At 41.4% G+C, this 24,885-nt stretch overlaps 1 protein-coding gene across 8 annotated transcripts in view; it reads left to right on the top strand.

Moving 5' to 3' along the window:
- The window catches only part of DOCK4 (dedicator of cytokinesis 4), a 248,839-nt gene that overhangs the window by 123,723 nt on the left and 100,231 nt on the right, over nucleotides 1-24,885 (top strand). For all 8 annotated transcript variants that reach the window (XM_083698882.1, XM_083698883.1, XM_083698879.1 and 5 more), the window contains exons 9-13: nucleotides 2,205-2,286; nucleotides 4,081-4,141; nucleotides 8,925-9,057; nucleotides 11,909-11,997; nucleotides 20,952-21,077. In XM_083698882.1, coding sequence (XP_083555008.1) covers nucleotides 2,205-2,286; nucleotides 4,081-4,141; nucleotides 8,925-9,057; nucleotides 11,909-11,997; nucleotides 20,952-21,077 — 491 coding nt within the window. The remainder of the gene's footprint in view (nucleotides 1-2,204; nucleotides 2,287-4,080; nucleotides 4,142-8,924; nucleotides 9,058-11,908; nucleotides 11,998-20,951; nucleotides 21,078-24,885) is intronic.

Raw genomic sequence — 24,885 nt, 5'->3', positions numbered from 1 at the left:
ATGCTGGTGTTGTAGCGTAGTTTTGAGGAATCGTGTGCTGTTTGCCCTCTCGAACCTGAAACCAGTTCTGACTCCTGGCCCTCAGGCTGAGCAACATTTTCCCCGTGAGAGGATCCTGCCGATATAAGATCCTGTTCTTCTATTCTTCCCACATTCTTGCTAAAGGAATTTGGCCTGCATGCCCAGGACTATGCTTCCTGCTTCTGATCTTTGGCTGCTGCTTAGCTGTTGACCCTTGCTTGTCCTGGACAGTGTTGTTCACCTCTTGGCCCCTTCAGACTGATGGTCACCTCTCCACAAACTTGGAAACCCAACCACTCGGGGCTTGATTTCCTGCCTGATGCCGACAGTTGCCCCTTCGGCAACAGGAGAATTGAGCTGCATCCGTTTCAGCTTGTTTTAAAGTGAACCGCAGCAGCCAACGTACCCCTGATGCCTGCAAATTTCCTAGTTGGAATATGAGCTGGTGAAATTAAACCTGCAGAATGCAGCCTGTGAGAGTGTGATCTTCCTGAATTGCTGCTGGTTCAGCCTTGGAGAATTACACACACACACACACACACACACACACACACACACACACAATATACTTGTACTATTAGTCCTTCTATTGTGCTTGCATAGATGTTCTGGTTGCTATTTTCGTCATTGTGTATGGAAGACAGCATATGTGTGGCAGTCGCTCAGCCTTGGCAGAAGCCAAGGAAACAGCTGAAAAAGCTATAGTTAAAAAGGAATGTACGGAGTGATCTCTTATGTATGATGGGATTTGATGGTAAGATGATTGGAAGGTACAGCAAGTGAAAAAGAAAAGCCTTGTGTGGGGAGCCTCTGCTTTTTCTGGGTCTTAATTATTTGATCCTACTGACATTTGTTTTCTGTGGTAGCGGCTAAAATTAGACGTCGGTTTCTTAAAATTGATGCTGTTTATGGCAAAGGTGATGAACAACTGCTGGGCCACACTAATGCGATGCAGTCTTGTGTGTGGTTTGTCTCTGTTCATTTTGTTTTACAAAGTGTACCAGGGCAAGCTTCAAGCTAAAGCAGAGGAAAGGGACATCACTCATTTTTCCCCTTTAAAAATTGTACGTGGGTGTGTGTCTCTGTGTGCCCCCTGCCTCAACTGTTTTTGCCCTTCAAGGAAAACCTAAGGAAACTCATATATTTTCCTATGCAGGATGTGAAGCAGATGGGGGCTTTTTTATCTGAAAACAGGATGAGAGGAGCTGATTAAAAATCTCCTTCCTCACACCACTCTTGTGTGAGCTTGGCGCTGCCATGAGGCAGTGAAGCAATTGTCTCAGGTTGACATATATTGTCTCAGGTTGGCATATTGGGGGGTGAGCAGCTGCAGTCTCTTTGGCCATTCTTCCAGAACTCCCTGATCCATCCCCTTTGTGGGAGATGGGGAATTATGTGTGCCACAGAACCTGTCTTACAACCACTAACCTAGCTTGCTGCCGTCGGGTACAGAGAAGGATGCTAACCAATGCTGAAGTAAAGTTTTGTGCCAGTACATGGAATGGTGAGGAGGGGGAATCTCCATCCTTACATGTTCCTCAAGTAGCCATTTTTTTTGGGGGGGGGGCAGCCCTCTGCTCTTCAATTTGTAGCACCCACAGCTTCATTTTGTAAGATTTAATTTCACAGAACATCACAGGTGGTGTTTTGGCTTCTAGAATGACGTTAATATCTCTCTCTCTCTCTCTCTCTCTCTCTCTCTCTCTCTCTCTCACACACACACACACACACACACACACACACACAATTTTGGATGAACAGTAATGTTTTTCTTACAAACTTTGTGATTATGGCCCTTCTGATTGACCTAATATCCTATATGCGCTCATAACTTCTGAAACATTAGCTCTGATGTGTTTCCCATTTGCTAATTTAATTAAAGTACTTTAAAGTGTCTTTAAAGATCACATCTGGCTTCAATTTAAAGTCAACACTTCTTGAAACCATTGCACCATTTCCATGGAATTCTAGATTTTCACTTCAAATAAGCTCTCTTTTGCCACACAGCAAGAAGGTTTAACTTCTTTGCAGCATCAGCTATGAATATTGGAAATGTGTGCTGTGGAAACAGTGACAAAAACATGTTTACTCAGATGTGTTAGATGTATTTTCTCCTTCCCCAAGATGTCTAAATTGTTTTTAAATATTGCCCATTATATTTCATTGCTTCTTTTCTTTTACAGCGAGAGATTTTTCTTAAAATTGAATCGGAATGGTTTGCCAAAATGTCCAGAGAAGCCAGAAAGACATTGTTCTCTTTTTGTGGTGAGTGGGTGTTTATTTTTGTCTGCATTTGGTAATTGCAAAAATAAATAAATCAAGACTTCATTAATGGGGTTGCCTCCTTGCTGGTAGCCCAGTTGTAGAAATAGAAAGCATACTACAAAGCACAAAAGAGTGGGCATAACTGTGCAGACTTATCATTCATTTTGTCCAGCATCCTTCCGCTGGGTACCAGCAACTGTGCCAAATAGGTATGACAGCCACCTTGATAACTTGAATGTGTGTTTCTTTTCTGTATCTTACTTGCCAAATCAAAGAAATCTCTTGCAACCTAAGGCTACACAAGTTCAATGGGGCTTCTTTCTGGGAAGCAGACTTAAAACCACATTTTAAGAAGTAAACCTCATTTGATTTCTGCAGAACTTGAGAGCCAGTCCAGTTTAACAGAGCGGGTTACGGGAAATGGGTTATATTGATTGCAAGATGAATATACTCATTCCAGATTTCTTGGACAGTCCTTTATTGACTTCCGCTTACCCCATCACCAGTGGTATTCCTTGTCTTCAAGGCAGTAGAACTTCACATGTTACAGCCCTTTCGATATTTCACGATACACTTGCCATCTTGAAATACTGTGTCAGGTTCTGAGTGCCACAATTTAGGAAGGATATTGACAAGTTGGAATGTGTGCAGAGGAGGACAACCAAGGTGATCAAGGGTCTGAAAGACAAACCTTATGAGGAATGGTTGAGGGAGCTGGGTATGTTTAGCCTGGAAAAGAGGAGACAGAGAGGAGATACAATAGGTAAAGGTAAAGGTAAAGGGACCCCTGACCATTAGGTCCAGTCGTAGAGAACTCTGTGGTTGCGGCGCTCATCTCACCTTATTGGCCGAGGGAGCCGGTGTACAGCTTCTGGGTCATGTGGCCAGCATGACTAAGCCGCTTCTGGCGAACCAGAGCAGCGCACAGAAACGCCATTTACCTTCCCGCTGAAGCGGTACCTATTTATCCGCTTGCACTTTGACGACCTTTCGGACTGCTAGGTTGGCAGGAGCAGGAACCAAGCAACGGGAGCTCACCCCATCACGGGGATTCAAACCATCAACCTTCTGATTGGCAGGTCCTAGGCTCTGTGGTTTAACCCACAGCGCCACCCGTGCCAAACCTTATGAGGAACGGTTGAGGGAGCTGGGTATGTTTAGCCTGGAAAAGAGGCGACAGAGAGGAGATACAGTAGCCATCTTCAAATACCTAAAGGGCTGTGACATGGAGAATGGAGCAAGCTTATTTTCTCCTGCTCTGGAGACTAGGACCCAAACCAATGGCTTCAAGTTGCAAGAAAGGAGATTCTGGCTAAACATCAGGAGGAACTTTCTGATAGCGAGAGCTGTTCCCACAAGAGGTGGTGCACTCTCTTTCCATTTCCAAACAGAGGTTGGATTGCCATCTGCTATGTGTGATCTAGTTGAAATTTCTGCATTGCTGTGGGTTGGACAAGATAACCCTCGGGGTCACTACCAACTCTACAATTCTATGATCATGCATATGTGATGGATGGGACACACACCTGCATGGTACTAGCCACAGTTCAGCAATGTTCTGATATAATTATGGTATATGCCATTGATTCTTTTAGGTTTCAATCTTAAACATACACTAGTTCCAGTGACACAATGGGACTTATTTCTGGTCAAACATTTATGTGAGTCAATCAAATACATTGAATCTATCACCTCCTTGTTTCTTTATTTCCTAGACACAAGTAAACTTAGGAAAAGTCTACAGTAATAACACAACAAAAATAAATAATTGTAGACTGTTCTGATTCTCTACAGGACTTGGGAAGCAGTGAGCTCAGGAAAGACATCTACATCACTGTGCACATTATACGGATTGGTATGTACACTTGTTTCCCCAAAACCTTTACGTAAGAAGATGTTAGATAATGTGATAATTTCAGGCCGCGTGTTTTCACTGTGTGATGATGGTTATCCTTATTGTCACTGCTGCAGGGCCACCACTTAGCACTCGGGATGCCTTACATTGAAATATTAATAATATTTTCAGAAAGGGTTCTTCTCATGTAATAGTGCTTAACTGTGGTTTAGGGCCATAGTTCTTTTGCATTACAAGAATGAGCTGCAATGAGCTTTGCATATGACTTCTCCCTTCCTCCCCACTCCTCCTCCAGTGAGGCCACAGTAAAGAAATAAGAAGCTTCCACTTTCGTTTTATAGATCACCCTTAGTTTGATATGTCTTAAAAAGCAGTGCTTTTTTTCTAGGGGGATGCAGGAGTACACATAACCCTAAACATTTTGTGAATCTAAGTTCGGCCTCATTGAGGGGCAATAGTTCAATATGAGTAGGAAAATGAGAGTACCCCTAAACATTATTTTTTTTTTAGAAAAAAAGCACTGCGTACAAGCCTTAGCCTATGCTTAAGTTTCAACTAATTTCAACTAACTATGGTTAGTTGAAACACAATGAACTACAATTTGAAGTTGGTTTGTTTCTACTAACCCTAGTTAAGATTTACCACAATTTGTTGGGGTCTGGAAAAACCAGTGTTAGCATTATGTGTGAGCTAGCCCAGAAACAATCTCCAAGCTGCTTTAGGTATGAACTAGATAAGCATTTTGTGGTAAAATTGAGATGAGAGAGAGAAATTGATATGTTTATTTTAGATATTTCTACAGTGGCTTTTGGTTTTAAAAGCTCTTTAAAAGCAAAAAAAAAAAAAAAAGGACAATAAATTTAACAAACAAACAAAAAATCACCAGGGAAAAAGCTACATATCTGGGAGGAAGGTTCTAATTTCCACTTCTCTCTGACATGCCATTTTTTCTGTGTGAAGGGATATTTTTTCATGAGAACACTAAAGAAAAAAAATATCCTGTTTGCCATCTGAAGTGATGGATCTACAAAATAAATTATCTAGACTAGGTTTTGGAAGTAGGAGGAGGGGAAAGACACACTGATCGAAATTAACAATGGATCTCATAAAATTGCTTGGGAAATGGCCACCAAGCAGCCAGCCTTATTTAGTCTTCTGCCCACACAAAATAACTTTCCTACGCTTCACAGATAATTTTCCTTACGGAAAAAGGCACATTACACCATGTGCCAACTGTAATGTGTGGGAAATGTGCACATTTGTACAGTGGTACCTCAGGTTACAAACACTTCGGCTTGCAGACTCCGCTAACCTGGAAGTTGTACCTCGGGTTAAGAACTTTACCTCAGGATGAGAACAGAAATCATGTGGCGGCGGTGCAGTGGCAGCAGGAGACCCCATTAGCTAAAGTGGTACCTCAGGTTAAGAACGGTTTCAGGTTAAGAATGGACCTCCGGAACAAATTAAGTTCATAACCAGAGGTACCACTGTATTTTGTCTCAGACATATGTAGGAAATAATTTTGTGTATGCTGGCAGTTCTGTGACTGAACTTATCAGTATGACATATTTTTTGCTGCCTGGTACCTGGACCTTGTTTTATTTTTATTTTATTTTAAAAGCACTGGGCCATAGTATGTGATGATTTTTAAATAGCTGCCACCAGCTGACACTGGTGAACTTTTGAGGGGGGGGGGGAGGAAGGAGGAGGAGGAGAATAATGGAATCAGGCTTATTAACAGGCATGGGGAGTCTGGATCTCTCAACTCCTCCTATGCCAGCTATTGTTACCTTTCTTGTGCCTTCCTTGGTTCCTGAAATTGCCTTTTTTTCTGGTAACACCAGTCTATCTTGCCTATGTGGGTGTGTGCATGAATAAAAACATTTATTTCCTTCTTAGAACAGTTTATCATATGGTTAACATTATTCTAGACAAATCTGATTTAATCCAAATACAATGTTAAGGTAGTGTAGAAGAGAAGAGTGGTTAATCTCCTTATTTAAAGAAGCTGCCATATGGATTTCATTGAGTTAAGTCCAGTAATCTTCACCTATCATCCACAGTGGCTGCTTCCTCCTCCTCCTCCTCCTCCTCCTCACCTCTAGCCAATTTGGCATTTTATTCCTTCCATTTTGAAATGCTTTATGTATCTTTATCTATTCTTGACTGCTGTTGAGCATACTATATCTAAGGCAATGCATATGTCAAAAATTGTCTGACTTTGGTGAATGATACAGTATTAGAGTTCCTTTATTGAACCTTGCAAATGTCATGCGGTAAGACAGGTCAAATACTCCAGCAGGAACCCCAACTCACTCATGTGTTACTAGCTGCTGTTATTTGTGCCACTAGTGTTCCAGTTGCATGCCCCTTCCTATACTGCTGAACATGTGTCTAATGTTTCTACATATGTAGAAACATTAGAGAGCTAGTGTAGAATAGAGGTTAGAGTGCTCAACTTCAGTCAAGGAGAAGCTGAAATGGGTGTCCTTAGCGCTCTCTCTCTCTCTCTCTGCCTAACACACCTAATATAGAGTGGTTGTGAGGATAAAGGAGGGGACTATGTATGCCACCATTTGAAAAAAATGGTAGGATAAAAATATATGTTGAATGATTAGATAGAAAATAATGGGGGAAAAGAAAGTCATGCCTTCAACCCGAGGAACACTAGTGGCAGCAGTGGCAATATTTTGAATTGCCAGTAGAATAAATTCAGATAGCCACTTTCCCGATCACAAGCTCAATTCTCCATAAGTAGCTTGCTGTGGAAACTCATCTGGATCCTGATATTTTGAATGCTTCAGGTTGGAGTGTGATTGGGCTCCAACATGCATCAAACAACAGGAATCAAATATTTAGTCTATTGAACCAGTATAAGCCAATGATTGAACCGCTTACTATTCCCCCCACCCCCCAAAAAACAGATTATCATGGATGCTCCACTAGGAGAGGGCTTCAGGAAGTAAACTTGTAGTACAAAATAACCTGGGTTCGAATCCAAAATAACCTAGGGCAAATATCATCCATCAGCCAAGGAACTAAGGGCTGTTCGGTTGTTTATGTGATCTGTTATTAGCCAACTTGAGAATGATTTGATCAAAAGCAGGATATAAATCGAAACAAACACACATATCTAAGATTTTAGAAATGCTGCCTAGGAATATTAAACTAAAGACTTAGTATTCTACTCACTGCATTTTCTGTTTAAGCTGCATCTGCTCAGCCACTGATGGCTTCTGATCTTGCAAAGCCTAGAATAGACTGCTGTGTGTTTTTCATTTCACCGCAGTCAGGCCCCAGTGCAGGTTTTTAAGGGCAGGCAGCACAGCTTATTTTAACACAAAGAAGAAGTGACAGGCAGAAGAAGCAAGCAACAGTGTAGATTGTTGGGAATAATGTGCCTTTTGTCACCACATAAATTAAACATATATCTCATGTGGATTTATGAGAGAGCGGGAGAGAGAGCAATCACACAAACTGTTGAAAATTTGTCAAAACAGTAGTAATCCAGATTGAAGTGCAACTTTTGTGAACACGTGGTTGAAAGTCAGTATTTGTCTCCATATGCTCTTTAACAATTAAATAGTTTTTGCTTAAATCTTCATTTGTAGTCCTGGTACTTTTTTTGTCTGCCCCCTTTCTTCTTTTTATCCATTATCATCATTGCCTTCCACATTCTCATGTTCCAGCTGGGGCAGAAAATTGTGGGTACCAGGTGGGCTTCAGAAAGTCAGCTAGGCTGGCAGAGAGAACATGCAACAATAGGTAATAAGTTCAGATTCTGGCTAGCCAGGTTGAAGTAGGAAGTGGAACAGTGTAGCACTCTCTGTGATAAACTGTGCAGCACCATGGATAGCTCCATATCTGCCAGAAACATTGCTCTGGTGAAGCCCAACTCCTAGACTGAGTCAAACTATTCCTTGCCCTGTGTAGCCTCTTATTTTTCTTAGATTAAGTACAGCTACAAGGAGAGCCCAGTTATCAGAATCACAGCATGTAGATGGTGAAAGTCTATCCCTTATCTCGCTCTCTGTGAGTTCCCTTAATATGACCACCCTCACATGACTATGATATAGCTAAAAAATTGGTGCCAGTTGGGACTCACCCTCCCCCAGCCTTGATATTTTGTTGGTCATGGCTAGGGGAAGAAAGGGATCCATTTTGCTTCTTCACACACTGTGATCAAAATAAAAATTGCCCCCACCCTTACAGTTGGAGCTATTTTAACAACAGCCAAAGACATAGCTGTTTTGGGCTATGCATTAAGCATAACACTTAGTTAAACTGTCAGATGATCCTGACTAGGTCTGAAGTGTGTCTGGACAAACTCTGCTCAACTAGAGTTGCAAGGAGTCCAAAGGAACGTGTGTTGACGCCATTATATATATATTTGCACCCTCAGATGTGTTCTTCTAGGAGATAGGCGAGATATCTGAGCCAGACCGGGCATCCAGGTTTTGAACTTCTGGCATGGATTCCTTTACTTGGATGCCATTATTAGACAATTCTTTGGGGACTGCATTGTGAGTGCTTCTTGAATAAGACAAATGGAACTTAGAGTGCTCTGCCAACCTATGGTTTAATGACAGCAGTTTGAATATTTACCACCCTTTCAATGCAGTTGGTATTTGGGGGTGGGAAGGTTTGCCCAGCTGTAATCCAATAACTTTATTAAATTAAATGCTGATGTTGGTAGATATATCCTCCTCCTCCTCCTCCTGTGCATGTCTGGAAAGATGCTATTTTGTGGCTCATGCGTCTTGTTTTATGTTTTGTTTGACAGGCCGAATGGGAGCTGGTGAAAAGAAAAATGCTTGCAATGTACAGTACCGACGACCTTTTGGTTGTGCAGTCCTCAGCATAGCGGATCTGTTGGCAGGAGACACAAAAGATGATCTTATTCTGAAAGTATACATGTAAGGAAATGTAAATCTGAAGTACTTTAAAATAGTCCATGGGAAGAAATTGTGAGGTCAAATTTTGTCATAGAAATTTAATCTGATGTTTTCCCTCCAAAAAGGGTTTGACTTCCAAGTTATATGTGCAGATCCACATTTCATTGTACGTTCAGATTAAGCCATTATAGCCTATTGCGCACAGTTATCATATAACTCTAGGTATGATACATTATCTGAGTCTTAATATCAATCAGTTATTAATGGCTATTTTCAGCCTCAACTCCATTCTCTGACCTGATCAAAAAATCTAGCAAACAGTCTATTGGAGTTAATACAATAAAGACTTCTGTGAAAATTTAAAGAACAATAACATCATTCAAAGGAGGATGTTGCCTTATGAAAACTTGCTCTCTGAGAAAGGTGTGGATTTAAAAGGTGACAGAATAATCTTTTTTGCAGCAGCAGACTTTTTGATTTATAGAATTGTAGAATTGGAAGTGCCATCCAAGCCCAACCCCCTAAAAAGCCCTACTGCTTCTGCTAACCGTTTATAAGTCAAAACATCAAAATAGAATATCCTTGACTGAGCATATGTTCCTACACATCACTTGAAGGGCTCTCCCAATCTTTTGCCACCTGTCTTCCTGGTAGTTTAGTTGCTACTATATGATAATATTTTCGAGCAAATTAGCAGGATACTGAGTAGCCATGAGAGTTTGGTCAGGTCTAACAAGACACACATCAAGAGAGTAAGAAAGTAGACCAGAACCATACTATGTGGGTTGTTGACCTCTACCAGACTCCAGTCCTTGGTTAGCCATTCTCTGGGCAGGTTGTTGCTAGCGCTTAACCATGGAACAAGGCTCCACAGAAACACCTATCAGATGTTTGCATGGCACTTGCTAACAGCTTCACATTTCACACAACTTTCTGAGCTGCCCAGTATCTGCTCTTATCTTGCTTCTTCTTCACTGACCAACAGATTATTTCCCAGCAATTTTGGACTAGCTGTTTCAACCATAAAGCAACATTATATTTTGACGCCGTGGTGCCTAACGACACAGTACTGTTGTTAGATTCACACACAGTCTGTCAAGGCTAGTGGCTGCAAGAAGCCAGACATTTTAACAAAGCGAGTAGCTCAACAGCAGGGCACACAGGCTGCATGCAGAAGATCCAAGATTTCATCTCTGCTTGTCCAGCAACAGCCAGAAATGCCCCTTGGAAACTCTGGAAAGCCCATGGCCACTACAGCAAACGGCGCTGAGCAAGATGTACCAATGGGTTCTTCCAATATGTCTCCATGTCTTTGTGTCCATAACATGCAGATTTTTAAAAATATATATATATTATTAAAGCATCTATTCGAAAGTTACAATACAGCTTTGTCCACTGCTATAATATCGCAGAATGATCCCTCCAATCCCATTGGAGCTGTTTAGTAAATAAAGTGTAAGTTGTATTTTTGACCCAGTGGTATTATTTAGTTCCTTGGAAGCAGTGAAAAAGTATGTTTCACTCTCCTCTGACTTTGGACTTGAAAGTGTGAAATAATATTTTGGGAAATAATATGAGGGCACAGACTGCGATGTTATCAGCTGTACTCACTGGGGACTTCTGCTACTTTCAGGGTTAGTTCTCGGATTATGAATCGCCTCAGTGTCTCAAGGTCAATCCTTCACTGGACTCTTTCCCCCCATATTATAGCTGCTGGAAGCAATGGTTGTGAGAGCAATTTAGTGTGATGGAGCAATGGCAGAATAGCTTTTATTTTACTTTAATTTTCTGACACTTCAGCCGAAAGTGTTCTCTGCTGGATTCCTCAGCAGTAGGCAGGTTGACTAGCCAATTTTGTTCTCCTTTGAGAATGGGACTGTTTATGTGTGTGTTTCAAAAATGCAGGACAACACATAAAAAAAGGATTCTGGCTTCCTTTAAATAACAAATACATCTTAAAATAATTGCTGAATTATGGGATTTGAGCATTTTGTCTCTGCTGCTGCTATTGAAAATGTTTCTTGCGTGGAATTGGTACTCATGGCTCCCTCTCTAGTAGCTTCCCATTTTGAGTATGGCCACTTCAAAGAAATTGCATTGTGGTATAATTTTCTTTGACCTTTAGTTCCAAACAATCTATACACAGTGGCCAGTCTCAGTTATCTGTAAGTCATCTAGGGCGAAAGCCAGCTTGGGTGGTTTACCCCCTAGACGATTTGAGTAAGAGGCTCACAGTTTAGAACACATGGTCTCTAACTGCTCAGCAGGTATTCCTAAGGTGCCATTATCTGTGCATTAGAATGTGAGCAGGCTACCATATGTAATTCTCCATAGTGGTCCAGTGGGCACTGTTGCTCATTAAAACGATGGGCACCTAGTCACCACAGGTCATGCTATTTCACGCCACTGCTGGTAAGCCTATTGGGGTGTGCACTGACTGATGTTGAGGAGCTGCTAATGTTGGAAAAACCCATCGAACGGTATTTGGCTGGGGTGATGGTGTCAAACCTGGAGCTATCCCTAGATGCGTTACTTAGAGTATTACTGATCTGCCTGTTGCCAGAACAGCCTTTCCTTCCGCCACATCCTGAGTTCATCCCTCCTTCCCCTGCCTTAGCTCTTGACTTGTGGGCTGTGCCACACCCCATACATTGCTGGTCCCCCTCTCCTGGGTCGCTCCCCTGATCCCTTGCTTCCCTGCCCCCAACACTCTTCGGAGCCCATAACAGATATGCATTGAAGTTGTTTCATTTCACAGTTGGTAGCGTTGGATGAGAGATACAATCCTGCCTTGGGAGATAGACCCTCTGAATTTGTTAACTAGGGAAAACATGTATCCTATTGGGATTTTAAAACATTACTCCTTTTACAGGTGTAACACGGAGAGTGACTGGTTTCAGATCCATGAGAACATCATCAAGAAGCTAAACGCTCGTTATAACCTTACAGGATCTAATGCTGGTAAGTCATCTAGCTGATTTTCTTCTGCAAAATTTGAAGAGTCAGTATGGTGCAGTAGGTAGTATTTTAGCTTTCGGCATGGCAGAACACCTGGTATCAATTCCTGCTTAACTTCTAAGCTTTCTTGGTAGCATTTTGGTCCAGTCCTGAGACCCATGATGTTTAATTGATTCCCCCCCACCCCCAATGTGGATAGGCTTGCCATCTTAGGCTGGTCACCATCTTTCAGCAGATGTTGCCCATTCATTAGCAAACAATTTTGTTTTTGCAACCATGAGGTCTGAAAATTTGCTTTTTATTTTAAAAACTGAAGGCAGAGCTTTTCAGAGAAAAATCTTCCTCTCATGAAATCGCATCATTCTCATAACCCTCCACACAATTTTTGCCAGTGAATATATAAGGTATATAAGTAGTTGTGCTAATTTAAATGCAACTAATCACAAAGAAACAGTTTAAGAAAAGAGACTCAACTAGCACCATCAATCATATGCAATTTTTGATGTGTGTTTTCAGCATTGCCTCACAGCATTAGCAGTCTTATCTCTGCGCATTGCATTTTGATGGGCTTTATGATAACGGTGATTTGCTGCAGAGCACATTTTAATGTAAGGTGAATTTGCCGTTTTAAATTCATGATGCAGCGAAACCCTGGTGACATGGGAGATTTGAAAGAGTTAATGTAATGGGAAAGTCAGCATGCTGCAGTCTTAATTAAAAAGTGGTAGGGTCATGGTGTGTGCATTGCATTTAAACCTTAGGGTGTTATATTGCCCTGGCCTAAAAGAGTACTTCTTAGTCTTAATTATCCCAAAGTCATAGAGGCTGTTGTTGCATATGTTTGGGCAAGATATGTGCATTTTTTCATGCTGCTGACTTGCACATGAGTAAGCACAAGTTCAGTGAATGAGGTTTAGATACTTTTACAGATATATTTAGAGATGCAGTTATTACACTAAGAAACCATGCGTGTGTGTGTGTTCTCCCATGAGACAAAGTATGCTTAATTTAAGCCAGAATGTTGTCTTATCCTGGTTTATGTAGTAGCTGTAATGTTAGTGAATTACAAGCTTTAAGTAATTCCATACCCAAGTTATCGATTTGGGGCTTTTTGCTAGAAATTTGAAGCGCATGAAGTTTTTTAAAAAACACACACCACACAATTCATTTTGGAAAATGCTGCATCAGAGATCCACGAACAACTAATTTACAACTTATATCCCTCATGCAAACTTCTCTGAGTGCATGATGCAGCCCAGAGGAATTTCTGAACCAGTTTTAATTTATTTATTCCATTATGATGGTGATTATTATTAATTAGTTAAATTTGTATACCACCCTTTATTCAGATATCACAGGGCAGCTCGCAATATAAAAATAGAAAATGAAAATGCAGAATAGATAACAAAGCAAAAGCAAAACAAACCAATAAACCCTCTCCCACAGACACATTTCAAAGGTCATAGAATGTTAATCTGCCAAACGCCTGGTTGAAGAGAAATGTTTTTGCCTGGCACCTTAAGATATGTAATGAAGGCGCCTGGCGAACTTCCCTGGGGAGAGCATTCCAGAAACGGAGCCACTGCTGAAAAGGCCCATTCCTGTATTGCCACCTTCAAGGGAGGCACCCGAAGAAGGGCCTCAGATGATGATTGCAGGGTCCAGGTTGGTTCATGGTCCTTGAGGTATTGGGATCCTGAGCTGTTTATTCTGCCTTTCTTCCATGATGGACCACAACCTGCCAGGGCTCTCAGGCAATCTTCCACCTAGCTCCAAAAGCTGCATATTTTCATCAAGATTGAATGATGCCCTGAGACAGCATTAATGTCAGAGTCCTAAAAACATTTACTGGCAGTGTAAGCCCCAACACAGCATGTCTTAGTTCTAAGCAGATGTGTATATAGTTGTCCTGTAGGTGACATATTAGTCCATTTCCGTATTGATGTTTGTTCTTGTAGGGTGACAATATCGAAATCTTATAAACACCCTTTTCTCAATTCTGTGTGTGTGCATTGAGGCCTTTCATTTTTTCATTGAACAGTCTTTCTCTGAACCTGTATGGTATTAAATACATAAAGGTAAAGGACCCCTGACAGTTAAGTCCAGCCGTGAACGACTCTGGGGTTGCGGTGCTCATCTCACTTTACAGGCTGAGGGAGCTGGTGTTTGTCCGCTCCGCAGACAGTTTTTCCGGGTCATGTGGCCAGCATGACTAAACCGCTTCTGGCGCAACAGAACACCGAAACCAGAGCAGTACAAGGAAATGCCATTTATCTTCCAGCCGGAGCGGTACCTATTTATTTACTTGCACTTTTGGGGGTACTTTTGAACTGCTAGGTTGGCAGGAGTTGGGACCGAGCAACGGGAGCTCACCCCGTCACAGGGATTCGAACTGCCTACCTTCTGATCAGCAAGCCCAGCTCAGTGGTTTAGACCACAGCGCCACTCGCGTCCCTATTAAATACATACCCTCACTCAAATAGTAAAAATGTGCCTACAACGTGGGCTCATAATTTGCAGCTGAGGTCTGCTGGTTGATTGTCAGCTCTTTATAGTAAATTATGTGGAAATTGTATTATAGATCTTTTGGTGCAAGGTGCATATCATCTAGAAAATGTTCTGTTCTGGCCTCTTTCCAGTGCTGTTATTCTAGAAAAAAAGAGGTGCCGAAATTCACCACGAACACCTCCTCCCTTGATCTCTTCACATGGCAATGGTGCCCACCAGCAATTGTGCCAGAACCCATCTAAGAAGAGGAGCTTCCATTGAGTTATGGCTGACAAAAATCCCTGCCTCTTTCTATAGAATACATTTGTTACCATATTGATAATGAGCATCTTCCTGCTCCCATCAAGGAGGAAAGGAACTTATTTACTGCAACCTTCTTGAATGTGGCTCTCTTCCAAGTGTTTTGGACTGGAGTTCCCATTGATAAGAAGAGCCCCACTGGATCTGGGCAAAGGCCCATCTAGTCCAGCATCCTGTTTGCAAGGACGATTTGCCTGGGCCTGATGGGAACTGCAGTCCTAAACGTGTAGTGGGCACCAAGTTAGGAAACGCTGATTTAGTGACATGTGACCGATCATGCTTTTCTGTGTAATCATCCCAAGCTATCTTTTGTTAGGTCTCTGATTCAGCTTGTTCTCGAATATGCCTCTGCTTAGTTCAGAAATACATCAACAGCACTTGAAGAGTTGTGTTTTATACCCACTCTCCCTGGCACCCATACGTTAGAGTGCTTTTGTATAATTGCTTTTGCACTCTTGTGACAGGATATTAATCTGCCATTTTAATCCTTCATTACACTTCTGAGGCAAGGAGATTATGTACATTAGATTTTGATGTGTTTAAACATCAATTGTCACCAAAGGCTGCTGTTAGAAAGAAATTCAAGGCAGGAATGATGCTGAGATCTTTGTGATTCAACATAAATACACACAGCATGGAAGCATTTCACTTTGTTCTCAATAAAAGGAAAGCCAAGGCAAATGAACTTTGGAGATTTTTTTTGCTTGGTAATTATTGCTCAATTAGCTTTAATTATGACTTGACAGTAGAAGAGAAGTATTTTGAGGTTTTTGATTAAAATAAAATAAAATAAAAGCTATGCACATATATCTAGTTCCTGGATGATTTTTTTTTTTTTTTAGATTATTCTTTTAAAGATTTAGAAACCTGGGGCCCTTAACCCCAGCAAAGATGGGGATTCTCTGAATAACACTGTATTTCTTAAGGGGTAGGAGATAGCAAAGCAAATGAAACAATAGGCGTAATTTCATTGGCCATTTGCACCATCAGTCAGTGGCTTGATTTCAACATAGCGTAACACTTAACTATGGTTTAGTGTTACTCATACACTTTCCCTTCTTTGTCCTTTTTTGATGCAACCACGAGGAAGAGATAAGAAGCTTTCATTTCTGTTTTCAACTAAGTTCAGATGCCATTATGTAAACAGTGGTATATCAAGCCAGGATCCGAAACTGTTTGTCTGGATTTGCACATAAGGACAAGCCATGGTTACTTGAAAATGGAATTCCCATGCAATGTTCATGTTTTGAAATTAATGGTCAGCTAAGGCACTCGAGTATTGACTAGAAATCAAGATACTGGAAATAATACATTTTGCTTCTCACAGCATGGGAGGGAGAGCACACTCTGATCTTCAAGATGAGCAACGCTTTGCCCCCCAGTTTATTTTGACAGCATTCAGACACAATGATAGACTGTAGCTTAGCATTACGGGAACAAGCTTCGAGCTTGTTGTGAGTTTTCTGCTCCCTTCTCTTCGGACCAGAAAGTTTTGCATACAGTGTATATATCTTCATGACTCAAATCTCAGGAAGCCATGCGCGAAAAGATGAGCCAATATAATTATTGAGGTGAGCACTGACTCATGATGAGGAGTAAGTAGTTAGTCATAGCAAGTGGTGATAGGACACAGCATGGTTTCCATGAGTTGGTTTTGACCTCTCACGTTTGACAAGCACAGCTTGTGGGGGGGATTTAGGATAACTGAAAGACAAACTTCTCTGTGACATAGAACCAGCTGATGGAAACGTCTTATGGGGCCATTCTAGCAGCCTTATCTGGTTCCTTGCCCATCTTATGCACATTTAGCAGAAGCCTCACATTTATAAGAGAGGGGACAATCTGCCATCCATAATATAAAAGCCAGCTCCCAACTCCAGTGTGACTAAGGAACAGAAACCAGGGCCAGGCCTTGCAGAAGAAGGGGTGAACCTATGACGAAGGAACTGGCTCTGTTTCCTAAGACACCCATTGAAGTCTCTAGTACCTAGTACAGTAATTAGATTGCATTTTGGGGCACAGCTGCTGCTGGATGATGGAAGTGGTGGATTCCAGGCCCTTCCTCAGATCATGTGCTTCTAATAAGCAAGTTTAGCCTCTGATCCTTGAGATCCCTCCACAGGCCTTTCAACTCGGCCCTCAGAACTCTCCCCAGACCATGCCCTGTTTTTCGCTGGGCTGGAGTGTGCGCTTGTGTAATTCTTGCTTTTCTGGATGGAAGACAGAGGGGAGGGGGTGTAAGCTAGCTTATAGATAGGTAAAATTTACTTTCATTGCTCCTCCCACTTTTGCCTCTGGCCTTGCCCACTGCTGACATGTAGCTTACTGACAATATTGCCTAGAAGGGTTCCCAGGTTTAACCCTTCACTGCCTCCTAAATATATAAATGGCTCTCACTTACGCTTGAAGGTAAAAGTAGCAAGATGTCATGTTATCTTTTCCCCCTCCCACATCTTCCATTCCTTGACTTTTTTTGCATTTCATGAGTGTGTCACTCTTCTAATTATTCTTGAAAACGTGAATTTATCTTTGGTTCCTTGCTCTTTGGCCCATTGTGAACTTCATGCCATGATTTCCTGTAGAACATAGTAAAGCTAAGGCATTTCCCCCTTCAAATTGTACATTGTAAGCTCCTCAAGGCAAGGACTTGACTTGTTACTCTGTAAAGCGCCATGGTGGCATTATATTATGAAATAATAATTATTATGATATGGAGGTAAAATCTGCCCCCTCCCTGCAACCTTACGTTGCATAGCTCTGCTTTGCCCAAAGGAGCCCCATTTAGTGGTGCTGGAGTGGACAACATGGTGGTCTTCATCTGTTGTTGTGCTCCAGCCTCCATCAGCCCTGACCAGCATGGTCGATGTTCATGGATAATAGACATCGTAGTCCAGCAGTGTCTAGAAGGCACCACGTTGGCTACACCTGTAAAGTGGTAATACATTTGTATGCACAGAGGTGTCTGAAATCGAGGCAATGTCTTCCCACCCATTCTGCATATCGTAATGATGAGCAGGAGTCTTGCTGCACACAAATTGCGCCGGTTCTGCTCGATCCGCACAGCTCATTTATCGGTCAGAAAATTTCCACACTTCCACCCTCATTATTTTCACTGACTGCAATGCAATGTATTGTATTTCCCCTCTCATTACTTTCACTGGCTATAATAATCTAACACAGTCAAGTGTTCGAGCTGCTGTGTGTGCAGCTGGATGCTCAAGCCATGATTATCTTCCTACGCCAGCTTATACTTTGTTTACATTTTAATGCTATTAAAATTCTGCTAGATTGGAAAGGTGTTTCGTTATATTGTTACAGCAATCTAAACAAGAAGATAATGTTCTATTGACTAAGCTCACTTTGAACGCCCTTGCAGCAATGGCTTAAGGTAATTGTCAGCTACAGTTTTATTAAAAAATTCTATTATATAGGACATTCAGTGGCTGCCTTGTACTCTATTGTTAGCATCTCAGGCTATCATTCATCCTGTTGCAGTGGTACCTGAATTGTGCAACTTCAAAAAAAGTAGTTCTATTATGAAGCATAAAGACTTCACGTAAAATTTGCTTGTAGAAAGCCTGGAAGGCAGTTGTAACTCTAGTTAAACTTGACACCTTTTCAGATATCTGTGCTATATCTTGTACTTGGTACAATATATACAGTATATATAAAATGGAGCAAACAATGCATGAAAGTGAGTACTGGTCTCACGTGCCTTCAGTATATTTAAAAGGGAATACAGTGCCTGTCTGGTCCCAGTGGTCTTGGAATTTGCTCAGGGCTTATTAACACTTTATGTGCAAATGAGCTGGCCCACACTTTCGTTTAGTAGGCTCGCAAACATGGGTCACTTCTGATTCTTTGCACTCCGAGGAATAGCAGGTTGCAGCAGTATTCAGGAAAGCTTTTTCACCTACTGAAAAGAGGGTTGCAATGCTTTTTATCAGGACCCAAATCGAGGTGCTGGTACTTACCTTTTAAAGTTGTAAATGACCTCAACACCTGAACAAGTAAGTGCCTATTTCCACATAAACTCCAACATTTCTCCAAAGAAAATAGGGAGACCCCTATTATTATTATTATTATTATTATTATTATTATTATTATTATTATCATTATCATCATCATCATTATTTTTAATATATACCCCACCTATCTGACTGGGTTGCTTCAGTCACTCTGGGTGGCTTCCAACACATATAAAAGCATAACAAAACATTGAGCATTTTAAAACTTCCCTATACAGGGCTGCCTTCAGCTGTCTTCTAAAGGATCAAATCAGAAACCAGGAGTTTCTGTAAATCTGGGAGTGCCCCTGGAAAATAGGGACACTTGGAGAGCCTGTTTCCATACCAATCTAGCCTGTGTTTTGTTGCTCGGTCCCTGCTCCTGCCAACCTAGCAGTTCAAGAGCACATCAAAGTGCAAGTAGATAAATAGGTACCACTCCGGTGGGAAAGTAAATGGTGTTTCCGTGCGCTGCTCTGGTTCGCCAGAAACAGCTTAGTCATGCTGATCACAGGACCCAGAAAAGCTGTCTGCGGACAAACGCCGGCTCCCTCGGCCAGTAAAGTGAAATGAGCGCTGCAACCCCAGAGTCGTCTGCTACTGGACTTAACGGCCAGGGGTCCCTTTACCTTTGCTGAATATTCTTCAGTTGCCTACTTTTTTGGAGATACAATACTGATGCGCTGGGTTTGGAACATCATGTGATAAACAGAAGCATGGTGGGTTGTGGCAGGACTCAGACTCTCTTCCTACTTGCAGTCATTGAATACTGGGAAAGATCCATCTCATACTCAGCTGCATGTATGTACAGAGAGTACTGTGTGTTTGCAGGAGAGGGTGAAGACTGGAATCCACATGCACCTATGCAATGTACATTGAAAGTGGTATTTGAGCAAGTGAAAAGGGCCTTAATCTAACATCCTTGACAGCTCCTTTAAGTCCTGGGTTAAAAGCTGCTTTTGTGGTTGATATTCTCCTGCTTCCTGGGTGAAATACAATTCTCTGAAGGAAGTCTGAGGCAGATGAAAGAAGAGGTTGAAGAAATCTTTAAATGCTAATTAGATTTAAGGTCTTGAACTTTAAAGTGTTTAGGAAGAATAACAGGATTACACGGCACCAGGCAGTGCAGAATATCTTATTATTTTAGCAGACTACTTCTTTGAAGTAATTGTAGTCTGTATCAAATGTGTCTTTGTCTCTAAGAAGACAATAAAAAACCCGCCCAGTTTAATAAATGTCTTAAGCAAAGTTATTTGTTAAACAGTAATAAATAATATGGCCAGTGCTTAAAAAGTCCCCATTATAGTTGTTTTCACATGTGCATTTACACACACACATATGGGATGAGTTGAGAATTGAGTGATCACATCTCTAATGTTAGAGCATGTCATCTGTGGTCCCTTTTATCACAGGCAAAATACCCATGAAAATCACAATAGAAGGTGCTGTGGATAATCTTTCTGGACGAATAGACATCAAAAGGTGTAACCATGTTGAATATGTTTTGGAAAATTTGAGACTGTATAATATGCATGGGGAGCCTCAGACCTGGAGGCCAAATGCAATCCTCCAGGAGTCTATCTGACCACTGGGACTTTTCTCAGGCCACACAATGTCCTCAGCCACAACAATCACCATAAAACTACTGCATTTAGGTTTCGTATTCTGGTATTTGGAGATGAACTACTGCTTGTGCAAACTAGTTTCTCCTGCACAGACACTACTGCAGACTACAGGAAGGGAGAGAGGCAATTGGAACATGCAAGTGGGAGCGAGTGGATGAACCCAACAGCCGAGCCATGCTTTTGTTGCTACAAATGAATCAAGCCAATGTCTCTTTGGATTTTGCATGTAGTGTCTCAACTCCGACTATAATTTTTAACTGTGAAGCCCTTATTTCTGAATGGTTCCCATTTTATTATGGAACCTGATGATCTCTGAAGCCAGTTTGCATGGGAAAATGGATTTCCGATCTCTAGAACACTTTATGGTCCCCAAGAATTGGTGGTCTATACAGTACCTGTTATTGGCCCTGTGGGTTTATGTGCTGCTTGTCTAGATTCTTTTGACAGATGGCCCCTGGTGCTTCTCTGGAAAAGTGAGGAATGACTGATTCTTGACTGTTTCCTTTTCCTTTTATAGGTCTAGCTGTGTCTCTGCAGCTGCTACACGGAGACATTGAACAAATCAGGAGGGACTACACATCCATGTTTACACATGGAGTATCGATAACAAGAAAGCTGGGCTTTTCCAATATTATCATGCCAGGTGGGTTAAAGAACCAAGTTAAGAAAAATCCTATCCTAAAATGGGAATTAAGGTCCGAGGTGGTTGAAAAACACTTGTCAGCTGGATCAGGAAGCAGATAGATAGCTAGTGCAGCAAATTGTACAGCAGACTATATATGTTCCTATCAACCCTACTTCTGCAAAGAGATGGGCCATAGGATTTTATACCAGCTGGTTCTTCTGAATCACCTCTAAGGGAAGCTATAGCTAAAGGGCATTGCAGCAGCTACTCCATGAGGTTACAAAGGATGATAATGGAAAGTTGCTTATTTTTCCTTGATGATTTTTGTAAAGCTTAGATTTTGCATCTTCCATTATTAAGCATGCTCCCATGGAAATAAATCGCGCCGAAAGCAGTAGGATCTAATTCCAAGTAAATCTTTGTACTTCTGGTCCAAGCCTTTGCAAAAGTGTTGTGATCAAATATCTGATTAGCTGTCCCTGCAATGGGATTTCTGAATGACTGGTAAATCATACCATAGCAAAAAGGTTTGTGTGTCTGTGTGTGTGTTTTCGGGCAAGCAAAACAGACATCGGGGAAGAACAGTTTAGACTTGAGCATGTCCAGGTAGGCATGATTGACAATGGAATGAAGAAAGCAGGAGTAAAGTTAGGATGATAGGAAGTGGAGAGGTTAGGGCGTCAAAGCAGTATGATTTAGGTGCTTAGGCAGCAGCTGGCTTGCGTAGACAGGAGTGTGTAGCAAGAATTTCTGGGAGCTTTAGCTCTGAGAATCAAGTGGAGTGTAGCTATAAATCATCCAGTCCCAGACACAGCAAGTATTGGCAGAGAACCATGAGTTCCTGTTGTTAGATGTTTGGGACTATTGCACACTTAATTGTTGAAAGCTAATCTCAGAGCTTTCAAACAGATAATTCTCATTTTCCTTGGTCTGCATTTTTGCGTGGTGTACAGAAGCCAGGAAGAACCCATTTTGGATACTACGTAGGTCCTTCCTCCCTTTTATTTCCTGTTCAGCTTTATGTTGATTGCAGGGGTGAAAGGTTAATCTTCTGCCACGTCCTGATTCTGTCCAGAATACCATGCAGATGATTCAAAGAATCTTCTCCCCAAAATCCATCATAAATAACTGCTTGAAGTTCAGTGGTTTCCACTAGCACTCCAGCTTTCCTTACCTTTTTTTGTGGTGTTGTAGTTTGGTAATTTGAGAAAATGTCATCAAGCACCCTGGAAGCTGGTGTAACTGATGCTAATGAGTAACAGCTTTTACAGAGCACCAGGCATCCCTATTAGCTCTATTCCATTCTTTGCTAGCAGTGCATGATATAGCGGCTCTCTGCTGTGCGTTGTCACATTTTCCTCTGGCTGCTATAAATAATTTTTCTTCTTTTGACTTCCCATTGTGAGACACAGTGATGTTCTGTGCCACTATGAAAATGCACATTACAGCGGAGCAGTGTGTGGCCAGCCGCTGGTAGACTTCAGCGGCTATGTATAAGCTGTGCTACTGTAGCTGTGATGGACTTTGCTTAAAAATATAGATTTTGACATCAGCTTAGTAATTGGCTCCATTCTTTTGTGAGCCTACTGAACCGCTTTTGTGAGGATACGGCACATGCTGTAAAGGATATTTTTTTATTTGAATAGTGATCATCGTATCTTAATAAGAAGGAATGTTTGTTTTGCTAATTCCAGCCAGGCAATATGGAAAATGAAAAGCAGGAGGTTATCCTTTCTGTCTGTATCTCCTGCAGTGTAGGATAGACTTTGTTCCATGAGTAACACACAGCTTTAATCAGATGGGATGGGCAACCCACGGGACACATGCAGCAGTGGTTGGGAGAGTCACAAGCTACTTTAAATGAATTCAAATCTCCAGGGCCTGGTGAGCTGCACCCAAGAGTACTAAAGAAGTTTACCAATGTAATCTCAGAACCTTTGTCTATAATTTTTGAGAAGGGGGGAAAGGAAGACCCAGATAACTACCGACGGGTCAGCTTGATCTTGATACCAAGAAAGGTCCTAGAACAAATAATGAAACGGTCCATCTCTGAGCACTTAGAAAAGGATGCTGTGATTACTAAGACCCAGCATGAGTTTCTCAAAAATAAGTCATGCCAGACAAATCTCATTTCTTTTTTTGATGAAGTTACAAGCTTGGTGGATCAGGGGGATGCTGTGGACATAGTGTATCTTGATTTCAGTAAGGCTTTTGACAAAGCCCCCCATGATATTCTTGCAGAGAAGCTGTAGCTGTTGGGTGGATTTGTAGCTGCTTGACCTGGCTTACTGGTAGTACATGTGAAAAGGATATATGAGTACAGTGTGATGCAGCAGCAAAAAATGCTGAACCTATTCTAGCCTTCATCAACAGAAACATAGTGTCCAGATCAAGGGAAGTCATAGTACTGCTCTATTCTGTCTTGGTCAGACCACACCTGGAGTACTGTGTCCAATTCTTGGCACCACAATTTAAGAAGGAGATTGAGAAGCTGGAATATGTAGTGGAAGGTGACCGATATGATCAAGAATCTGGAAACCAAGCCTGATGAGGAATGGTTGAAGGAGTTGGGTATGTTTAGCCTGGGGAAGAGGAGACTGAGAAGAGATATGATCGCTATCTTCAAATGTTGCACTGATGTTTTGCTTTTGGCATTTGGTTGTTCACTGTGGGAAACAAGTACTGGACTAAATAGAACTTTGATCTGATCCAAAAGAGCTCTTACGTTCTTAAACAGGACTATTATTCTTATATATATGTGCAAATATAGTTCGTTGGGAAGAGGAAGAAGTGTCAAAGACTCAGCCATAGGCTTCAAAGTGCAGATAGATTTATAATCAGCATCCCAGAGAATATTATGTTGAAATCATTCTATTATGTTGAAATCACAAATCATCTGATTTTGTGTATGACCCTTGTAAGTGTCTCAGATATCAAGCAATTAAACCTTAAAGCTTCAGGTGTCAGTATTTCCCAATCAGTTTCCAGCTCTTTTTAGGCCCATCCTAGACCCCATTGATATAGGGAAAGCCCCCAGAAAATCCTCTTCTCCTTCAACAGCAGTAAATATTATTTTCTGCTTAGGGGCCTTTGTAATTAATCAACACTACAGAGCTCAGATGCTGGGTGTGAGCACCATCTACAGGGAAGTATTTTCATCAGATAAAAGTCTCCTTGAGGAATTGTGTTATTTGAATCTGTTTCTGTCCTCTCTGTACTCAACTGACTCTGCTATAAATCAAGAAGACAAAAAGAAGATGTTGGATTTGTACAACCGGAATGCAGTTATTTGTTTTAAAGGGTTAGGGTTACAACACATACAACAGGCAGAACCCTATCTCAGCCTCTTCCCTGCCAGGCAGGTTTGCCACAAATTTTAGTAACAAGTACCCACCAGCCTTCGAGGTCATTATGCAAGCAATCAAGCTGTGCAGAAGCCCCAAGAGAGTCATCTCTTCGCTTGACGCAACCCAATATTATTCCCATAATAGTAATATTCTTCCATTCTTGCAGTCAGTAACTTCTTGCTGATTGCAAAGTCTATAAAATTCAATTGGGAACCCCCCCCCCTTTACCAGAGTCTTTTGTCACAAAGTTTTTTTCTGATTGTGTTAGCTATTGAAAAATAAGTTTAAAGCAATACAGTTAAGTAAATAGGGCTTGAACTATAACCATCCATAAAACTGTTATGATCTGTGGGGAATGTAGCCTGTATTTCAGATGCTGTTTAATTTTTTTTTATATGAATGAAAGTGGGGACGATGCCTTATGTCTGCCAATGAATTTCGGTTTTCCCAAATAAAATCAGCAAATGAACAGGTGTCTG

The sequence above is a fragment of the Podarcis gaigeae genome, assembly GCF_964106915.1.
Source record: "Podarcis gaigeae genome assembly, chromosome: 10".
NCBI classification, from domain to species: Eukaryota; Metazoa; Chordata; class Lepidosauria; order Squamata; family Lacertidae; genus Podarcis; species Podarcis gaigeae.
Note: the sequence above shows the minus strand (reverse complement) of the source record. Positions and strands in the feature narration are given on the sequence as shown.